This window comes from Oryctolagus cuniculus, chromosome 3, assembly GCF_051225735.1.
Source record: "Oryctolagus cuniculus isolate XC-2025 breed Fujian yellow rabbit chromosome 3, ASM5122573v1, whole genome shotgun sequence".
NCBI classification, from domain to species: Eukaryota; Metazoa; Chordata; class Mammalia; order Lagomorpha; family Leporidae; genus Oryctolagus; species Oryctolagus cuniculus.
In genome coordinates, this window is record NC_142869.1 from 182131549 (window position 1) to 182150247 (window position 18699).

The window sequence follows — 18699 nt, forward strand, 5'->3', positions numbered from 1 at the left end:
ATCTCGTCCTCCCCTGCTTCCCTCCCTCTCGCTCTCGTTTCTTCTTTCCTTCATTCCGTTTTGAGTTTCTTCCCCTTCCCTTCTTCTTCTTTCTTCTCTTGGCATTTTCCCTGTTTCCTCCAGTGAAAATATTTTAAAGGTAAGAATCCTTTGCTTTTTTAAAAAATTAAAGTTCTTACTGTGGATAAAAGGGCATATCAAGAATTTCCTTCCAGAGTGGCATTGCATATTTTAGTTTCAGAAAAGTCCTCGGTAGAAGAGGAACTGGGTTATTCTAGAAGAAAATGCATATTCCAGGACATGCAATATTCAGTAAGGCAGATCCACACTTGGCCTTCAAAATAGCTCAGCACGGATTTTATTTTTTGCTTAGTCCTAATTTTAGTGTAGATGAAGCTCGATCCTTCGGCACTTGAAAGTTATATTAAAAGGCTTACCTCTAGGGGCCTGGAAGCCGACTTCTCAAGCTTGGCCAGCTAGAGGAGTTTCTGAAGGCCGTTTTGTTTTTATGACCATTTGGTCCAGAATTAATGAGAACTGCTTTGCATAGACATCATTTTGTGGTCTAAAGCAACACCTTTTGGGGGATTCTTCCATCCACCTTGTAGATACAGATGATCAAAGTTTAGTTTAGTGCCCGGCCTTTTTCTGTTCTAGTCGATGAACCTCAGAGGTAATTTGTCTCCTAAGGTCTACAACTTTATAACATTTATCAGGTTATTAAAATCACTTGTTGTGATCTGAGGAATTTGGAGACTGCTGGCAGGACTAAGGAAACCAACTTCACAGATGCCGTTGAGGGGGAAGGGGCAGAGAGAACAAGCGGTTCTCATCCGTTCTGAGCCAAATGGCCATGAAACAAAATGGCCTTCAGGAAGTGCTCTGCTTAGCCAAGCTTGAGAACTGGGCTTGCGGTTCCCAGCGGTAAGTCTTTGAATAGAACTTCCTGTCTCGACTGAACGTCCATTGTTTCATCTGTTGAAACGTTTCCCTGTTTCTTCGCAGAGAATCCTCCTTGTGAACAGGATTCTCGGAAGGCAGCCGAGGGCGACGCTCAAAGTTCCAGAGAGGGCTTGGTGTCCCCAAGCTCGGCGAAGCCGTGAAGACCTTCGCAACCCCCAAAGTCACAACAACGGGGTCACTGTGCTGCCAGTGATGGAGAGCCCAGGGTTCTCACAGACAGCCCCCTGGGATTCCCTGTGCCACTCAAAAAGATGTCAGAGCTTCGTTCTTAGGGATGAAGAGAGCCAAAGGAATCTCGACTTCACGCGATAGGTCCAGCCCTTAAATGAGAAGCTGAGCCACAGGAAAACAAAAGTACGCAATGACTCAGCAAGGTGTCATCCTGACCTGCACGGTGAGCAAAGCTGCGTCATCGCGTATTCAACTTGGAATGGACACCAGGGCTCCCTTCCCCACTCCCCTCCCTTCCTCCCTCCCTCCCTCCCTCCCTTCCTTCCTCCCTCCCTCCCTCCCTCCCTTCCTTCCTCCCTCCCTCCCTCCCTCCTCCCTCCCTCCTCCCCCCTCCTTCCTCCCTCCCTCCCTCCTCCCCCTTCCTTCCTTCCCTCCTTCCTTTCTTTCTTCCTTCCTTCCTTCCCTCCTTCCTTCCTTTCTTCCTTCCTTCCTTCCCTCCCTCCCTCCTTCCTCCCTCCCTCCTTCCTCCCTCCCTCCTTCCCTTCCTCCCTCCTTCCCTCCTTCCTCCCTCCTTCCTTCCTTCCTTCCCTCCATCCTTCCTTCCTTCCTTCCCTCCTCCCTCCCTTCCTCCCTCCCTCCTCCCTCCCTCCTTCTTCCCTCCCTCCTTCCCTTCCTCTCTCCTTCCCTCCTCTTCCCTCCTCCCTCCCTCCTTCCTCCCTCCCTTCCTCCTTCCCTTCCTCTCTCCTTCCCTCCTCTTCCCTCCTCCCTCCCTCCTTCCTCCCTCCCTCCTTCCCTCCCTCCTTCCTCCCTCCCTCCTTCCCTTCCTCCCTCCTTCCCTCCTTCCCTCCTCCCTCCCTCCTTCCTTCCTTCCCTCCCTCCATCCTTCCTTCCTTCCTTCCTTCCCTCCTCCCTCCCTCCCTCCCTTCCTTCCTTCCTTCTTATTTTTAGGATTTATTTATTTGAAAGTCAGAGTTACATGCAGAGAGAAGCAGAGGCAGAGAGAGTGAGAGAGAGAGAGATCTTCCATCTGCTGGTTCACTCACCAGATGGTCTCAATGGCTGGAGCTGGGCTGATCCGAAGCCAGGAGCCAGGAGCTTCTTCCGGGTCTCCCACGCGGGTGCAGGGGCCCAAGCACTTGGGCCATCCTCTACTGCTTTCCCAGGCCACAGCAGGGAGCTGGGTGGGGAGAGGGGCACCCATATGGGATGCCGGCACTGCAGGCAGCGGCTTCATCCGCTATGCCACAGCGCCGGCCCCACTCTCCCCCTTCCTACCCTGGGTTCCCAAGGTCTGATGCAGGGGCCAGCAAGTCTGTGCCCTGGAAGAGTTGCTCCCACACCCTCACCTCCTACAGTCATGACCATTATGGAATAGCATCTCTCACCTGATCCAAAACCGCACCCAACACCGATGCTCCTTCCCTGCTTGACTTTTCTCCACCTACCTTCTCCCATGTTGACTGCTACGTTGCTTCCTTCAGTATCCGTGTCTCCAGGCCCCACACTCTCCTGACAGCTCTGTGAGGGCCAAGGTTTCTGTCTGTGTTGTTCACTGCTCCATCTCCCTGACCAAGGACTGTGCCTGATGCAAAATCTGTGCTTGAAAGACAGCTTTACTTATAAAAAATATTGATTTTTTGTTTATTTATTTACTTTTCCTGTATGTTGGAGGCTGGGGGTCAGGAAGGGTATGGAGGTAACTTCTGGTTTTTCTTTTCTTAAAGATTTATTTATTTGTTTGAAAGGTGGAGTTATGGATAGAGAGGGAGAGACAGAGAGTTTGAAAGGTGGAGTTATGGATAGAGAGGGGGAGACAGAGAGATCTTCATCCACTGACTCATTCCCCAGATGGCTGAAGTGGCCAGTGCTGGGCCAGCCGGAAGCCAGGAGCCAGGAGCTTCGTCTGGATCTCCCCCTTGGGTCATCCTTCATTGCTTTTCCCAGGACATTAGCAGGGAGCAGGCATCCCAGGTGGAGCTTAGAGCTCCACCACGGTGTTGGCCCGGAGGTAACTTCTTTAGTCTCTTACGCCACATTGCAGAATTTAAAGAGTATTGTAGGTAAACAGGGATGAAAGGCCAGGGACACACCACTTCCCCTAAGGAAACTGCCTGTTTCAAACCTCAGTGACAACAAAACAAGAGGGCTCCACAGGCATATGGGAAACTCCTTCCACAACCAGTGCTGCCTGTGTGGAAGCTCAGGGCCCAGAGGCTGGGCTCTCCATCCTCACTCCAACACTGTGGAGAAGGTGAGACACAGAGAAAGCAGAGAGGGAGTCCAGCTGCAGTGTCAGCCATGGAACAGGGGAGAGCACTGTGGACCCTAGTGTGGTGGGAGCTGAGCCAGGGGCCAGGTCATAGCAGTGATGCCAGCAGGTGCACAGGTAGGCCTTCCCCACCATCTCCGGACAGTGGGAACCACTACCAACCACAGAGACACCTGTAGAAAATCCTGCCCCCTGCTTGCCCCCACAAGGTCGCTGCTCTACGATTCAGCCCCAGCGCCACCCCACCTGATCAGGTCTCATTCTCCAGGGGGACCTTGGTGGGCCAATTGCAATTTTAATGATTGAGTGATAAATACTTATATAGCACCTACTATATGCCAAGCACTGCTTTGAGCATGAGTGAGGCAAATATTAATTTATTTTATCCCCATACAAACCCTGCAAGGCAAGTATGATTGTCATTGTCTCCATTTACAGAGGAGAGCAAAGCCTGGAGAGGCTTAAGATGTTGCCCAAGCTTACATGACTAGTGCCAGTATGAACTCGAGGTTCATACTATAACCAGGTTCTACCAGCACGAACTAGATGCTGGATACCCAGCGCACAAGATCCACAGAAGGGATAGGGTGACAGGGCTCCAGTCCCTTTTCTTATGCTCTATGGTCTGCTCGCCAATGATGACTGAAAACCATCTGACGGCAGGCACGCCTGCATCTGTGTCACCCGCTCATTCAGAAAAGACCCAACCACTTGTTCCCCTGGTTCTTACCCTATATCCAGGGTTAGATCCAGCAGGAAGGGCCTTTCTGGGGACATTAGTTAAAAATGACATTCGATCTGACGTGGCTTGAAACCTCATTGTCCTTTGAAATCCTACTGTGATTTTTTTTTTGACAGGCAGAGTGGACAGTGAGAGAGAGAGACAAAGAGAAAGGTCTTCCTTTGCCGGTGATTCACCCTCCAATGGCCGCCACGGCTGGCACACCATGCTGATCTGATGGCAGGAGCCAGGTGCTTTTCCTGGTCTCCCATGGGGTGCAGGGCCCAAGCACTTGGGCCATCCTCCACTGCACTCCCGGGCCATAGCAGAGAGCTGGCCTGGAAGAGGGGCAACCGGGACAGAATCCGGCACCCCGAGCGGGACTAGAACCCGGTGTGCCAGCGCCGCAAGGCGGAGGATTAGCCTAGTGAGCCGTGGCGCCGGCCCCTACTGTGATTATTATCTTAGATAAAAGACATTGGCAGAAGTGTTGGAACAAACTTTCAATCCACTCGTCTGGGTAACTGAATTTCCAGACCAGTGTCTGTGAATCACTTGATCATATTAGAAATGCAGACTGTGACCCAGTGGATCCGAGTGTGGCCCGACAGTCTGCATTACCATCAGGAGCCTATGCGATGCTGTCGCGAGCACTGCCCTGAAGGAGCCAGACCCACTTTTTCTCTCCACTCCCAGGACAGTAGGAGCCCTGCAAAAGGACAAAGTAGCTTCCGTCTCAGATGTTCTGTTTCTCCTAATTAAAAACACTCCAAGGACGATTTCATCACACGTAGCTGTATGCCTGCATCAGGTGGTTGGTAATGACCTACAATTGTTGGATAGAATACGTGTGTTTGCACTTGATTGCCATTATATCAACTTTATATCAACTGTATGTCCACTTTGGCAATGGAGACCCAGTGAGGTGCCCGTGAGATGCTAAACACTGGTCGAGTTTCAGCTCAGAAACCCTCTCAGAGCAGCAGGAACCAGAACCTGCTTAATAAAGAGGCAGGGTGCCCTGTGCCGAAAAGGTGGAGGGAGGGTCACAGCACTGAGAACAATGTGCAGTCAGGCGCCCTCCTACTGGCTGACTCCTCGTCTTCTAAAGCACTGTGGGAGGAGGTAGGTGTGGGACTACTCACTCACAACAACACAGGTGGGGGGCTGGCGCTGTGGTGTAGTGGGCTGAGCCTCTGCCTGCAGCACCGGCATCCCATGTGGGCACCAGTTCATGTCCCGGCTGCTCCACCTCCCATCCAGCTCTCTGCTATGGCCTGGGAAAGCAGTAGAAGATGGCCCACATCCTTGGGCCCCTGCACCCGTGTGGGTGAGCTGGGGGAAGCTCCTGGCTTCTGATCAGCCCAGCTCTGCCCATTGCAGCCATTTGGGGAGTGAACCAGTGGGTCGAAGATCTCTCTCTCTCTCTCTCTCTCTCTAACCCTGCCTCTCAAATAAACAAAAACACAGGAAGTCAAGTGACGCAGTGTCGGTAGAAGGATTCAAACCCAGGTCTGCTTAAGGACTCAATCTCCTGTGTTCTTTCAACCCCCCAGGCCCCGCCTCCTGTGGAGGACACACAAGGCTTGTGGAGAAGATGATGACGCACAGGTGACCACTGGACAGAGAGCTTCAAGCACCAACCGGCAAGGAGGCCACTGCCCTTGCTTACCTCCAGGGGATGCAGAGGCGAGGGAAGGGCCCGGCGGCCTGGGCGAGCTTCCGTGTGCACAGGAACTGTGCGGCGTTGGCTCTAACTCACTGTGGAATTACACGCTGACTGCCAGGCTGCGTTGCCCAGATCCTGCACATCCCACGGCACGTGGATGGCTCCAGGCCCTTGCCTGTCGAGAGACCTTGTTAACCTGAGGCTCTCTGCACAGAGCATGCTGACACCAAGAACTGTAGTGGCAACTTTGGCCATGGGGTATCGGCTGTAGACTGTAACTGAGCTCAGCCACGTGGGCACTCCATGGCCCATCCCTTCCCCAGGAGGCCTCCCTGGAGGCCAGGGCCTAGATGAGCCTCACTGGCTGCAGGTCTCCGCACCTGTCACCCAGCACTGCTCAGGGAGCCACACACTCTCTGCACGAACCCCGTGGCGAGGACAGCTGGGGGCTCCCGCCGGCTTGCTCCTGCTGCCCTCCATGCCTTTCACTCGCACGAATGGAAACCTGGTTCACTTCAGTCTGATGAACCATAGACCTGGGTAGAACAGCTCTGCGGAGTTCTGTCAGGCAGATCTCTGAGTCTGAGGGTAGCACTGGGACCCCCAATAGACTACGTAAGCGAGATTGAGACATCCGTCATTTAGGACTGCCTCGAGGTGGTGGTGGGGGGAAGACCTTACTTTGCTCAGATCAGAAAGTACTTATTAAGCATTTGCTATACACCAGGTACTGCCAGCCATTGGGAAGCAAAGACGGCTAAGTCCAAACACCTGCTTTTCAAGATAACCCAGGTCCTGGGGCCATCCCAGTGGGACCATGAACCGCAGCTGGAAGTGGCGAGTGCCATCGGGAGACACAGCAGGGGGCCAGGGGCCAGGGGTGTGCTCCTTGCCCCGACAGGTGAGGTGGAAGGCCTCCCGGGGTGCCCCTCCATGCACCAGCCTGCGTATTCTGGGAACTCGGTTATAGATCTCGGACATGACCTTCTGCGCTTATTCGACAGCTCTCTGGGGCTGAGGGCTGGGGAGGAGTAGGGATGTTCATCTCAGACTCAGGTCTCAGCTAAACTCAGTGGACCACATAATTCATCAGGGACACAGAACTCCCTGGAAGAAGGCCGAGACCAGACTGTGTCTTCCCCAGACCGTCCACGTGGATGCAGGGCCACTGCCTCAGAGGACTGCGGGTGGGAACAGCGCAGCACACACGGCCTCACCCCTACTGGTGCGCACACACACTCACCACGGCCCCAGACAGGGCACTCGCTCTTCCATCCCACCTGGGGGAACAAAGGCCACACGTCTCGCTCACTCGAGATCAGCGTGTGTCCATTTGTCCGTTCTTTCTCTCTTCCGAGATGGTGTGCTGGGGCTGGGAGTGGGGGCCTACAGGATTGTGCCTTCCTGTTCCACAGTCTTCTCCCCTATCCAACCCCCCCCCGCCCCGTTCTAGAAGGCACCTTCCTGTGACGGCACTTACCGTGACGTGTCTTACTGCTGTGACCTTCAACACGCCTCTAACCCCGCGGCGTCTGCGGAGCTCCTGCAGCAGGCTGGGTTCACGCCGGCCGTCTCAGCACACTCCACATCTCTCTGCACAGAGGCTCCAGGGCCGCCGTGCAGACTGTTGTGAAGACTGGTTTAGGCACACAGCACCCTGCCCACGGGTCAGACGTCCCACGCACACACGCAGCCACACAGCCCTCATCCCCGGCTTCCCCCGATCCCACTGCTCACGGACATCCCCCGTCCTGCCGGCCCAGCCGTTCTGTGTGTGGTCCTGTCCTCTCTCTGTGAACCTCGGCAGGCAGAACTCACAACCTAAGAGAGACCTTTAAAAGACCCTGAGCCTGTTTTCCCGACCCCCTCCCAGGGTGCGCACCCACCTGCGATTCTGACGTGCAAGCAATGGCCTGAGAGGGGCGGGGAGACAGGGACCCCGGCCGGTGGAGGTGGCGGCTGGGGCACGGCATTCTTTTCCAGGGCCGCGGCCAGGCAAGCAGAGGTGTCCAGAGGGCAACAGGCGGGGCCAGCGTGCGATTCCAGCTGCCCCGCGGCCCGGCTCCTCCTGGCCATCCTCCGGGAGCCCGGCCCCGGCCAACAGTTCTTCTGCTCAGAGTCAGTTCCTCCCCCTTGGGAGCCGAGATGCTGACAGAGACGGCCTTCCAAGGAGTACTTCTCCAGTCGACTCCTTCCCAAGCTCTCCTGCCTGGGTGCCAGCCAGGGACTCGTACAAGGCACACGGGCAGAAAGGTGCCAGCCAGGGACTCGTACAAGGCACACGGGCAGAAAGGTGCCAGCCAGGGACTCGTACAAGGCACACGGGCAGAAAGGTGCCAGCCAGGGACTTGTACAAGGCACATGGGCAGAAAGGTGCCAGCCAGGGACTCGTACAAGGCACATGGGCAGAAAGGTGCCTGCCAGGGACTCGTACAAGGCACATGGGTACAAAGGAAGAGGAGTCTAAGCTGGGGGCCAGTTTTCTGCTTGCTGATACCTAGAACGTAGACTGAGGGGCTAGAATGCAACCAGCCATTGCTGGGGCTCCTAAAGCCTTGTGTGAAAAGTAAAGTTAGTGCCAGGGATGGAGGGCAAGGACATTGGCTCCTGTCTTTCCTCTTCCTGTTCCTGTCCATCTCTGCCTTTCACAGCCCCCGAGCAGGCACCCGTGGCCTCCGCAGGCTGAAAACACTGCAGGCTCCGCCCTCCCCACCTGCCCCCAAGCAGACACAGCCGTGTAAAACACACAACATGATCTTCTTTATTTAATTGTTTAATCAGTTTACATTCCACAACTGACAGGTTATTTATTTTTATTTTTTTCCATGAACAAGTCATTTAATTAATTACCAGACACTTTTTTTTTCTTCGATCGATGGAAATACAATATTTCTGCCAATTTGAGAAAGAAAATTGCAAGATGCAGTCATTTTCAGTGAGGTCCCCAAATGCTCGGTGCTCCCTCGGTCCTTCCAGAGTCGCAGGAACCTGGCAGTTTCCCCTTTCGTCCCCTCCCACTCCCGCTGGAGTCACCCCTCAGAATGTCACGCACTTTCCAGATGTGGGTGGGATCACCTTTCCTGTAATTAATTAATTATGAGAAGGAACAGACAGTACAATAGATCTGATAAGATGTAGCATTCTCGTTAAGATTAAACAACACATTTATTCACATCATATCAGAACGAATTAACAGGATATTTAATCTTATTTTAGCACCAATAACCACAGGAATTGTTACCTCCAAGGGGAGAGGCTTGTTAGAATCCTGCAGCACACACCACTCCTCGTCTAACCGATCAGAAAGCACGATGCAAGTTAAAGGAAAGGTACATGAATCTGGATCGACTGAGCGATGACTGCTGGACCGTAAACACTCCAGGTGTTGGAGAGCTTTGTTGGCGATGGTCCCTGTCTAATGACCATATATAAAACATACTCACCAAATCAACTCATTGTCTTTCCCTTGCAACACAGGGCTCAGAACGCTCTGTTGTAACTGAGTCAAGCCTTGTCACACTGGCTCTTTGAAATGCTTTGAGAACGCCCAGGGGTTGGCTGCTTGCATCTTATTCTGTTCCGTGCACTAAGACCTTGCTACTCGTCTCTTTCCTGGACCAAGGAGTTTCCTTCAAACCTAAGGAAGGTCTCCAGGCAGGGAGCAGAGGTAGGCTGGGGTGGCCCGAGACCCTGTGGAAGGACAGAACTTGTCACCGCTGCCTCCTGGGGGATCCAGCCTGCCTGTGGCCACTGCTCTTCCCAGGGCACCTCCCTTTTAGCATCTGACTTCGAGCTAAAAATTTTCGGAAATTAAGGGATGGAGGAAACAGCTCCAAATATTGGTGACAGCATCTTGGCAGGTGAGTGGACCGGATGACAAGAGAGTGGAGATCTTTACTCTCAACAAAGGGAAGGCCTGCGTGCTCCCTCCCCACTGTAAGATTAAGGGTGTCTGGACAAGGGCGGGCAGCGGCGGATGCTCCCTAGCTAACCAAGGCCATCTGCGTTGACGGCTAGGACCACGGCAGGTCATCAGGGCCACGCCCAGTAGCAGCTCTGATGCTCTCCGGGGCAGCTGTGACACGTGGCTCACGTCAGTGGGCATCGTCGTTCACTAAGCAAGTGAAGCAGAACTTGCGGAGGTGGAGCCGGCCACCTGGACCTAGCTCTGTGCTTCCTGCTCGGGGCCAGCACAGCCTCCTGCCTCGCGCAGCCACGTGCAGATCTACGGCCGGCCAGGACTCACTGGAGGAGCAGCCCACGCAGCCTCCTAAGAGAAGCCCAGATCTGCAGTGTCCCACGCAGCAGCCAGCGGCCACGCGTGGCACTTGAGCCCTGCATGTATAGGGTTGGTCCAAAGTGAGGTGTTTGCCAAGAGTAGAACTGACATTGGATTTTGAAGACTTCATTTGAGAAAAGAATATGGTAAAATTTGTCAGCAATTTTCTATACAGATTCCATGTGGAAGTGATAATATTCTTGATACGTCGGGTTAAAACATAGCCTGAAAATTAACTTCACATTTCTTTGGACTCTTTAAAAAATGTGGCCACAGGGATACGTCGAATTGCACGTGTGGCCTGAATTGCACGTGTGGCCTACACCGCACTTCGATTGGACGGTGTTGGTCCGAATCTCCTTCCTGGAGCTGGGCAATCAGAGAGGGCTCAGGCCTAAGGTGCCTGTAACTGTGGGGCGGAGGGGAGCTGGGGCCAGGACAAGCTTGGTGGGCACCCGCCTCTGGGGTGGCGGGACCTCCCAGTGCTGGGGGTGGGGGCGGCTCTGTGTGCTGCGGGAGCCCGGTCCCTCCCTCGTCCGCTCTCTGACCTGAAGGTCACTGCCTTTGGATCCTTCTCTGCCGCCACGCTGAGGATTCTGCCATCTCTCCTTCCACGAGGTACCTTTATCTTCTACCCCTCCTCTCCCGCCCACGCCCACTGCTGCCTGCTGCATTCTTGTTTGGGATCGCCCCCGTGCAGCTCCCTGCCTCTGACCCTATAAGCCATGCTTGTAGAGCGTGTCACAGATCTCAAAGCAGTTTCCACGCATCATCTCTCGATGCCCGTTCCACCCAGCCCAACGCAGCGCAGCTCTGTCGGTACACTTAGCAACATCAGGTCGTCAAAGTGCGCGGGAGAAGCAGTCTGAGAACGAAAGGTAGGGAAAAGGCTTTGGACTCCAAGCACACACTGGCGCTTAGTGTGAGGTTACTTTCTGAGCAGCGAAAGCACAGGGCAAGGGTACAGGGAGAACAGCTCTTCTGATGGACCCAGGGAGGGACGCACACACCAGGGGCTCCACGCCTCCCTAAAGATAGCAGCAGCATGGACAAGGAGGCTGGGTGCCCCAGGAGCCCCCGGCCCCTGTTTGGCTGAGAGGACGCAGAGACGGGGTGAGGTAACAGAGTCGCCCACGGCCCCGTGAGCCAGGAACAAAGGCCCTGGGGCGGGTCTTTGTGCTGAACTTTCTCATGGCCTTCACCTTCAACTTTGATGATTTGCTTTTACTTTGGGGGAACTGAATTTCACTTTAAAGGCAAAAAACTTTCAGAACAGAGAGTTCTAAGCAGACACGAATGACTGTCGGAGAAACCATCAGAAAAGTCTCCTGTGCCCATGGCTTCCCTCCCTTCAAATCCCAGCCAGAGTCGGGATTTTAGGGCAGTCCACATAAGTCCTCAGAAAACTGAGGGCTACCTCGTTGCGTTCGAGTCAACATCCCTCCCCTTTGTTTTCAGTTTCCACTTTTATTTGTACATTTTTACAGATAGTCTTGAATAGCAAAACAGTCACACCATGGGTGGAAATGGGGGAGGAGTATGCAAAGGAGTTCCTGGAAATCTCTATGGGGACGGCTTTATCGCACTCACACCAGACACACTGGTACACACAGACTAGAAAGGGAAGGAGAGCTTATCTAGAGCGGGGAGGGGATGCAGGGGCACAGAGCTCCTTCTGGGCAAAGCCCAGTCCTTGGGAATGAAGAGCAGGAGCTGCTGTATTTGCCAAGGCCCGTCCTGCCGAAGGGTGCAGCTCCCTTGCTTGGGCCCAGTAGTGAGTTTCTCAAGACTGAACAAACACCTGCTGCCATTGGGTGGCTCTGCCGTTACTGGCTGGGCTCTAGCTAGACCTAGAGCGATGACTCAGCTTTCCCGAGGAGAAAGTCTCTCCACGGCATTGAAACCTGCTCCACAGCAAACCAAAGTGTGGAGACCCTTTCAGAAGTGCCTTGTCTTCTCGTTTAGAACCTGGGAGTCAGTTATCCCAGCTACATCTTATGCAGAACACAGCCTGGTGAGTGGACTATCCAAAGAGCTTCCAAAGGAACCCATAAGCATTTGAGGATGGATGCACTGGCTTCCCCAACCGACAAGAGGAAAGTCATGCCCAGCTCCTTCGAAGATGTCCTCATCTTACAGTCGAAAGCTCACGATGCCTTTCCCCACTCGAGCACATAGACCTAGAACTAAGGAGAGGAGGCTCTTTTTAAGGCTTTGACCATGCACCTCGGTTAACTGCTGTAGCTCATCTATGCTATTTGCTCCATTTGGTTTATTCATTCCGTCATCACTTGGAATAATCAAAAATGGGCTTTGGACAAAAAGAAAGAAACCGGGGAACAGTAAAGCAAAGAAGGAGCCCGCTTCTCTGGGGGACCGGAATGCAGAACAGAATCCCCCGTGCCTCAGCTGGATGGGTACTGTCCTGTCCAGCAGCCAGGGCAACTGCTCGCTTGCTCGCTCGCTCTCTCTCTCTCTGGATTATTCTTTCCGCAGCAAGGCACAGAGACGAGCTGGAAGGATTCCATCCAGTGGGGGCCTTGCTGCTGCAGTGTAATCTGAGCAGTGCATAATTCATATGATACTTCGTATGTTTGCAAATCACTTTGCAATTTCTTTGTCACCCTTAATATACCATGAGGTAAAGTGTTATCACTGTCCTCATTTTGTGGATGAGGAAGTTCAAGTATGGAGAAGACACAGTGCCCAGAGTCGCAAATCATTTTAGTGCAGAGAGGAAATGACATTTACAGTAACGGTGCTATACAAGTGCAGCTTAGTCAGTGAGCTACTCGGGCTCCAGTGCGCTTACAACCACGGTTAGATTGAGATGGCACCTGAAAAATAAAGTAGAAGGAAGAGAGAGAGAGAGAGAACCCTCACCCCAAATAGGAATCCTGCACCTTTGCTCCACAAGCCCCTAAAGCTGTGGCATTGAGCTTTCAAAGGCCTCCTTGCTGTCTCTGAGGCCCAGAGTCCTGTGCTCCTGCCTTCATGGATACAGAATCAATCCAATGCTTAGCAACATGGCTCTGTGGCCAGGTGTTCGCCCAGAGACGGCAGAGTCACTGGGAAAGTTTGGTGGCTACGACCATTTCGATGGGGTGCATCGTAGTGGCCTTGGAATGCCGGAATGTCCAATTGGTGTTTAGTAATTTTCGTGTTTTATTTTTCTCATGTTCTGCAATGGGTTTGTATTAGGGGAGAAACCCATTAGCCGAGAATAAATATATCCCAAGCACTAGAAATTATTTTTAAGACACATTTTATACGATGGTGGCATCCACGGAGAGACGGCAAATGCAGCCCCAAAGCTGACTGCCCTGAGACCCCAGGATCATCGGTGCGCACCGACTCCAATGTCCACTTACTCTAGCGAATGCCAGCAGGAAGGCAGCACCGAAGCCGGCGGGGCGGGATGCACCCAGTGCCCCGTCTGTCTTCCGATTTCCCTGGAAGGGGCCTGGACGATTAGTCCTGGAGCAGTTTCCCTTTACTTCCAAGGATCAACCAAGTATCCCAGGCAGACCACAGCAGAAGACAGCCACAGTGTGCGTCTTCTGCTCTCTATCCAGGGCACCTGGAAACCAGTTAATTAGCACCCTCGGTGAGCTGGGTGGGGAGAGTCAACTCTGCGTGCCTCTGGTTTACGGATTTGATTTCTCTGAACTTGACGCTGGTGGGTAGCCTCAGACACTAAGTAGCACAGTCCCAGACCAAATCAGGACAGCTACACGTGGTGCCGCAGTGTCGGGCACACGGGCAGAGACAGAGGGCTCAGTCTCGGGGTCATCTCTCCTCAAAGGCAAGGCAAGCACTGCTGGGTGCAGTCACTCACCCTCACGGACCTGCACGGCACCAGGACCCCGGGGATGCATAGGGATACGACAGCAAAGGAGGCTTGGCCTTGACTTGGTGGAGCTGTCCAAAGTTTGTGACTTCGTGATCCCTGAAGTTGAGAGGAGAGAGCTGTTGAAAGGCTAAGGCTTGTTAGGAGGGTTGAAGCTGGAACAGGCACAGTTTTTTATTTTTGTGTTTTGATGCCAGCAAGCCACAGACCTCCTTGTGAAACCTACAGCCACAACAAACAGAAGAGGGGGCTTCCTGGAGTCTGTGAGCCTCTCTAGAGATTAATCACTTCACTATGTTAATTAACGGAAGCTGATGCAGAGAGAGAGAGAGAGAGAGAGAGAGAGAGAGAGAGAGGAAAAGGATATATAAGAAACTCAAACTCCAAAAAGGAGCAGAGAAAGACACGGAACCACGGTGCAGCAGGCAGCCCAGTTTCCCGAGTCCCTGTATAGGAAGGTAGGGAAGGAAGTAAAAGCTGAAATGGGCCTTGACTCACGAGGAGCTCCACGCACATACACCCATGGTCATATGCCTTATGTGCACAGAGGTAAGGAACTTGAACTTGACCTGGGCGCTTTAGTGCAGCCACTGACCCTGCATCCCCTTGGCAGGTTGGGTTCTACTTTGATTTGGAGTAGCAGAGTCCGACCAAATGAGCCTCTGAAGTGCAGGCCCCCTCTACCTTCTCCACTTCTTCCTCAGCTACTCAACCACCAGAAAGCTGCCCTAACTGCTTGGAGTGGCATGCTAACTCCGTGGTCATGTCCCTGTGTTTGCAGGGCCAAGGCCACCTGGGCGGTTCTTCTCCTGGCCAGGACCTGCCATCTGTACAGCGCCCCCTCCTGGCCAGCGGCTGGGTGTTTTTTTTTTTTTTCTCCTCCAGGCAGGATAGGACTCTAGAGTATGCGTATCCAGACATGTCTGGTCCTCCCTCCCACAGAGCCGTTCAAAGCCCCTGCACTGCGGATGGTGAGTTGAGCCCAGGGAGGTTTGCTTCTTCCCTGGGAGTCCTCCTAACGTTTCAGGGATGCCCAAGGTTTCAAAGGGCGGCAGCAAGTGTTGCTAACGCTCTGTCACGAAGAGAAGTGATTGGATGGAGCGGATGATGTACTGACGGCGAGTAGGCGCCAAGAAAGAGAGGACACACGGCATGACAGGCCTGCGGGCCAGTGTCTTCAAATGTGGTTAAGAAACGTTGACATGGCTGAAAGCGAACTTCCCACTTCGAATCCCCTGCAGCTTCCCAGCAACCTGCTGGCATTTGGGTCTGGCCACAGACAAGCCCTCTGCCTCCAACGGATGCGAGAGACCCCAGCCTCGCCCTGCCGTGGCAGAGCCCACCCAAGACACTTGGAAGGAAGTCACAGGGCCTCTCAATCTGAGAAACTGCACTTTTCCTCCAGCCCAGGTGTGCCCTTCCCTTGAAGGGAGAAATCTAACTTTTCAAGGAAAATGAAAATTAAACTCCCAATACGGAACCCAGGGTTTCCTGAAAATCACGTCCCTCCTTGTAAACTAAATCCATTATGTTTTAAAGATAATCCTCAGCCCCTCCTGGAAGCTAGCCCACTTCCTGCTGTGCATCTCACGCCTGTCCCCCAGCACACCCTACGCAGGACACTCACACACGAGGCTTCTGCAGAAGCTGAGTCCCCGGGAAGCAAGTCTTGAGCAGTGCACACACACCTGCGTGCAGGTGCATACCAGCACAAACATCCACAAAACGCACCCGGAGGTGCGCATGTACAGAGACCCACAATCCAACCCATTCATGCACACTAGTGGCACCTCCAGGTGCGGCTCACACACGCCTCATGAGAGGAGCAGACGCGGGCACAGGCAGGACTCATAGCCTGGTGGGTGGAAGAGAGGGAAGGTGAGTGGCTGGAAGTGAGAGGTGGAGGAGGTTGGTAGGCGGAGAGCTTGGAAGCAGGTAAATGCAACAGAGGACACAGAGGGGAGGAAGGCCGCTGAGCGGTAGGCAAGGTTCACACAGCGTACTTCACGGAGCGACGACTGAATTCTCTGCTGCACGCTGGCCGTGGCTACACCAGCTCCGAGACTCTCTCCCTGCCTCTCCAGGGCTGTTCAGCACCAGCAGGGTCCCTGAGGTGGCCATAAGTTGCCCCTGCCCACTCCGGCAGCCTCCTGCCCCCAGCGCGATGACAACTCTCTGGCTAACATCTTCGCTCACCGACACCTGCAGTGCCAATTTGCTCCAATGAGCCTGAGACACTGGAATGGATTTGTTCCACCTCTGTTTGGGTGCAGCCACTGAGACGGCTATTTTGGGATTCATGGCCTTGAATATCAAGAGGACGGGGCGGGGGGAAGGATGGGAAGAGTCGAGGGTTCTCCGTGAATGTACATGACATACAAGCTGGAGCCGGGGGGGGGGGGGTGGTGACGGTGCTCTCTCAGCACCTGACCCATTTCCTTTCATCTGTACAGATGTCACCCCGGGAAAGGGGTGGATGTCCAGTGACAAGGGACAGCGCCCAGGCCAGGGAGTGAGGTCGCTTCTGGTTGACACACTCGGCGGCAGCAGCCAGAGGCAACATTCCTTCTCCCCCCTGAGCCGTGAGCTCCCTCTTCTCCCGCGGCCTTTGTGCCTAGCCACATCTTGAACTTCCGGAATCAGAAGACTAAGTCCTGCGGAGTCCCAGAGCTGCAACGTGAAGAACCATGCGGGCCTCGGGCCCAGTGATTTTGTTCTTGGTTCGGCCCTCTGGGAATTTCAGCTGTTCCAAAATAACAGAAAAAAAAATCTAACACAAACAATACAACCTCACACTCAGGAAACATTCATGCACACACACACACACACACACACAACTCTCCAGGGAGCTGTAGCTGTAGAACTGGCACCCAGAGAGACCTGGCCCTCACACTTCCTAGGGCCCTGGGCCTCCATCTGGGGCCATGAAACCACAGCAGTCACAATGCAAGACCTCCATGTCAAAGGTGGAAAGGAAGAAGAGGAGGCCACTCGAAGTACACACACACACACACACACACACACGCACACGCACATGCACGCACATCACAGCACTACTCCACGGCTCCGAGCTGCCCGGAGTGCAGGTGGGCTAGGGCGAGGGGGCCGCTTGCGTTACTGGGTGTAAGGCAGTGGGAGGTAAGACCGGGTTCTCTGAGCATCAGCGCAGTGATCGTTCATCGATGCAGACCTCGCCTCTCGGCACAGCCTCTCCCCGTCCCACCTCTAAAACTGTGCAAAAGTTCGGCAGCAAAGAGAAAACTTCTTCTCGGTGTGTTCTCTCTTCTGCTCCTTGTGTGTCGCTGGTGGGCCAGGAAGGAATTCGGAACAAGAAGAGCAGGAGGAGACACGGCGCTGAAAAGGGCCTCGGAGACGTGGGTGCGTTCTAGGAACTAAGGACCTTGCTTCCTGGGATGTGATGGGTGGGTGGGGCGGTGTCCGCGCCTGCTGGCCCATGTGGGTGGCTTCAGACCACGGCCACTGTCCCGTCCAGCTCAGCACCCGTCCTTGAGGCTGACAGGGACCTGGATTCTATCACAAGTGCGGTGTTCGCTCTGTCTTCGGGAAACCATGGAGCCCAAAGTCAAGAATGGATGGAAGAGCCACGGAATGGGAGCGCTTTCCCCAACTCGGTGATGAGGCAACACACAGTCCAGCGAGACGCGGGTGCCTAAGCCAACTCAAGTCTACCTTGGCACTGGCATCATGTTGATTGAGTCTCGTTTTATATATGTATATTATATATATATTTATATATATGTGTGAGTGTGTGTGTGTGTGTGTGTGTATGTGTGGGTTTGTCTCTTAGCACACTGTCCCGTTCTCGGGTCTGGATTTAGGGCAGTTGGTCCTCGGGACAGGTTGGACAGAAGGGGCCAAGGTACAGAAGAATCCCGAGATGAGAGTGAGCCCCAGGCCCCCCCATGCACAGAACATGGACCATCCGTAGCCGTGGCTGATGTCATCGGGGAGTCCATACAGGTAGCGTGGATAGCGTGACAGCTCGAAGTTGATCCCAGCCACACAGGTGCACAGTGAAATGATACAGAAGGTTCCTAAAGGGCAGGGGAAAATATGGGGTGGGGTCATGGAGGGGGAAGGGCAGAGGAGGGGGAGAGAGAGACAGAAGTCAGGGTTAGGACGTTTTCAATGTTATTAAGGAGGAAAGAGGAGAAGATCAAGGTAAGAGGTGACATCACCAAGTTGCTATCCGGACATATTCATGGGAGGAGAATTCACTTCTTTATTCTCCAATAACTGCCCCGTCTTGGAAGGACACAGGAAGTCTCTCCTTTGGGAAAATACTAAGTAAATGGCTCATCAGACTTTTGTGTAGGGCAGAATGGGGCAAAAGAGCAGTCAGTTCATTATTTTAAAGTATTCAATTCATTTTATTTCTTTCAGGATATGGAAAAAAAATCTTCCTTTGTTTCCTATACATGATATATAATATTAGGTCCTCCTTTAATCCAGTCACCAACAGCTCATTCCAAGTCCCAAGAATCTTTGTCCTTTTCCTGAAAGATAGTATTTCCAAGGTACTTTGTATGGAACACCAGCCCTGTGAGATGCTCCTTTACAACACGGAAGGCAGAGCCCAAACGGGGCAACCCTGCGCCCGCCTTCTCACTCACAGACTCAGGATCCACAGTTACAGGGTCACTTTGAGGCCGGCGCTGTGGGGTAGTGGGTAAGGCTGCTGCCTGCAGTGCTGGATCCCATATGGGCGCCGGTTCGAGTCCCGGCGGCTCCACTCCTGATCCAGCACTCTGCTTTG

The 18699-nt window shown here is 53.6% G+C and overlaps 1 protein-coding gene and 1 long non-coding RNA gene across 3 annotated transcripts in view; one reads left to right on the forward strand and one right to left on the reverse strand.

Moving 5' to 3' along the window:
- The first annotated feature begins 490 nt into the window (after positions 1-490).
- LOC103345233 (uncharacterized) lies at positions 491-8852 on the forward strand. Its single transcript, XR_007915260.3, has 3 exons — positions 491-1357; positions 5681-5735; positions 6521-8852. It is a non-coding gene; the product is annotated as an uncharacterized LOC103345233 (long non-coding RNA).
- TMEM178B (transmembrane protein 178B) overlaps positions 8532-18699 on the reverse strand; it is a 389247-nt gene continuing 379079 nt past the window's right edge. The window contains exon 4 of one of the 2 annotated variants that reach the window (XM_089328672.1): positions 8532-8873. In XM_089328672.1, the coding sequence (XP_089184798.1) occupies positions 8830-8873 (44 nt within the window). In that variant the 3' untranslated portion in view covers positions 8532-8829. Of the gene's footprint in view, positions 17978-18699 lie in introns of both variants that reach the window. The other variant, XM_051835127.3, reaches the window with a different exon arrangement.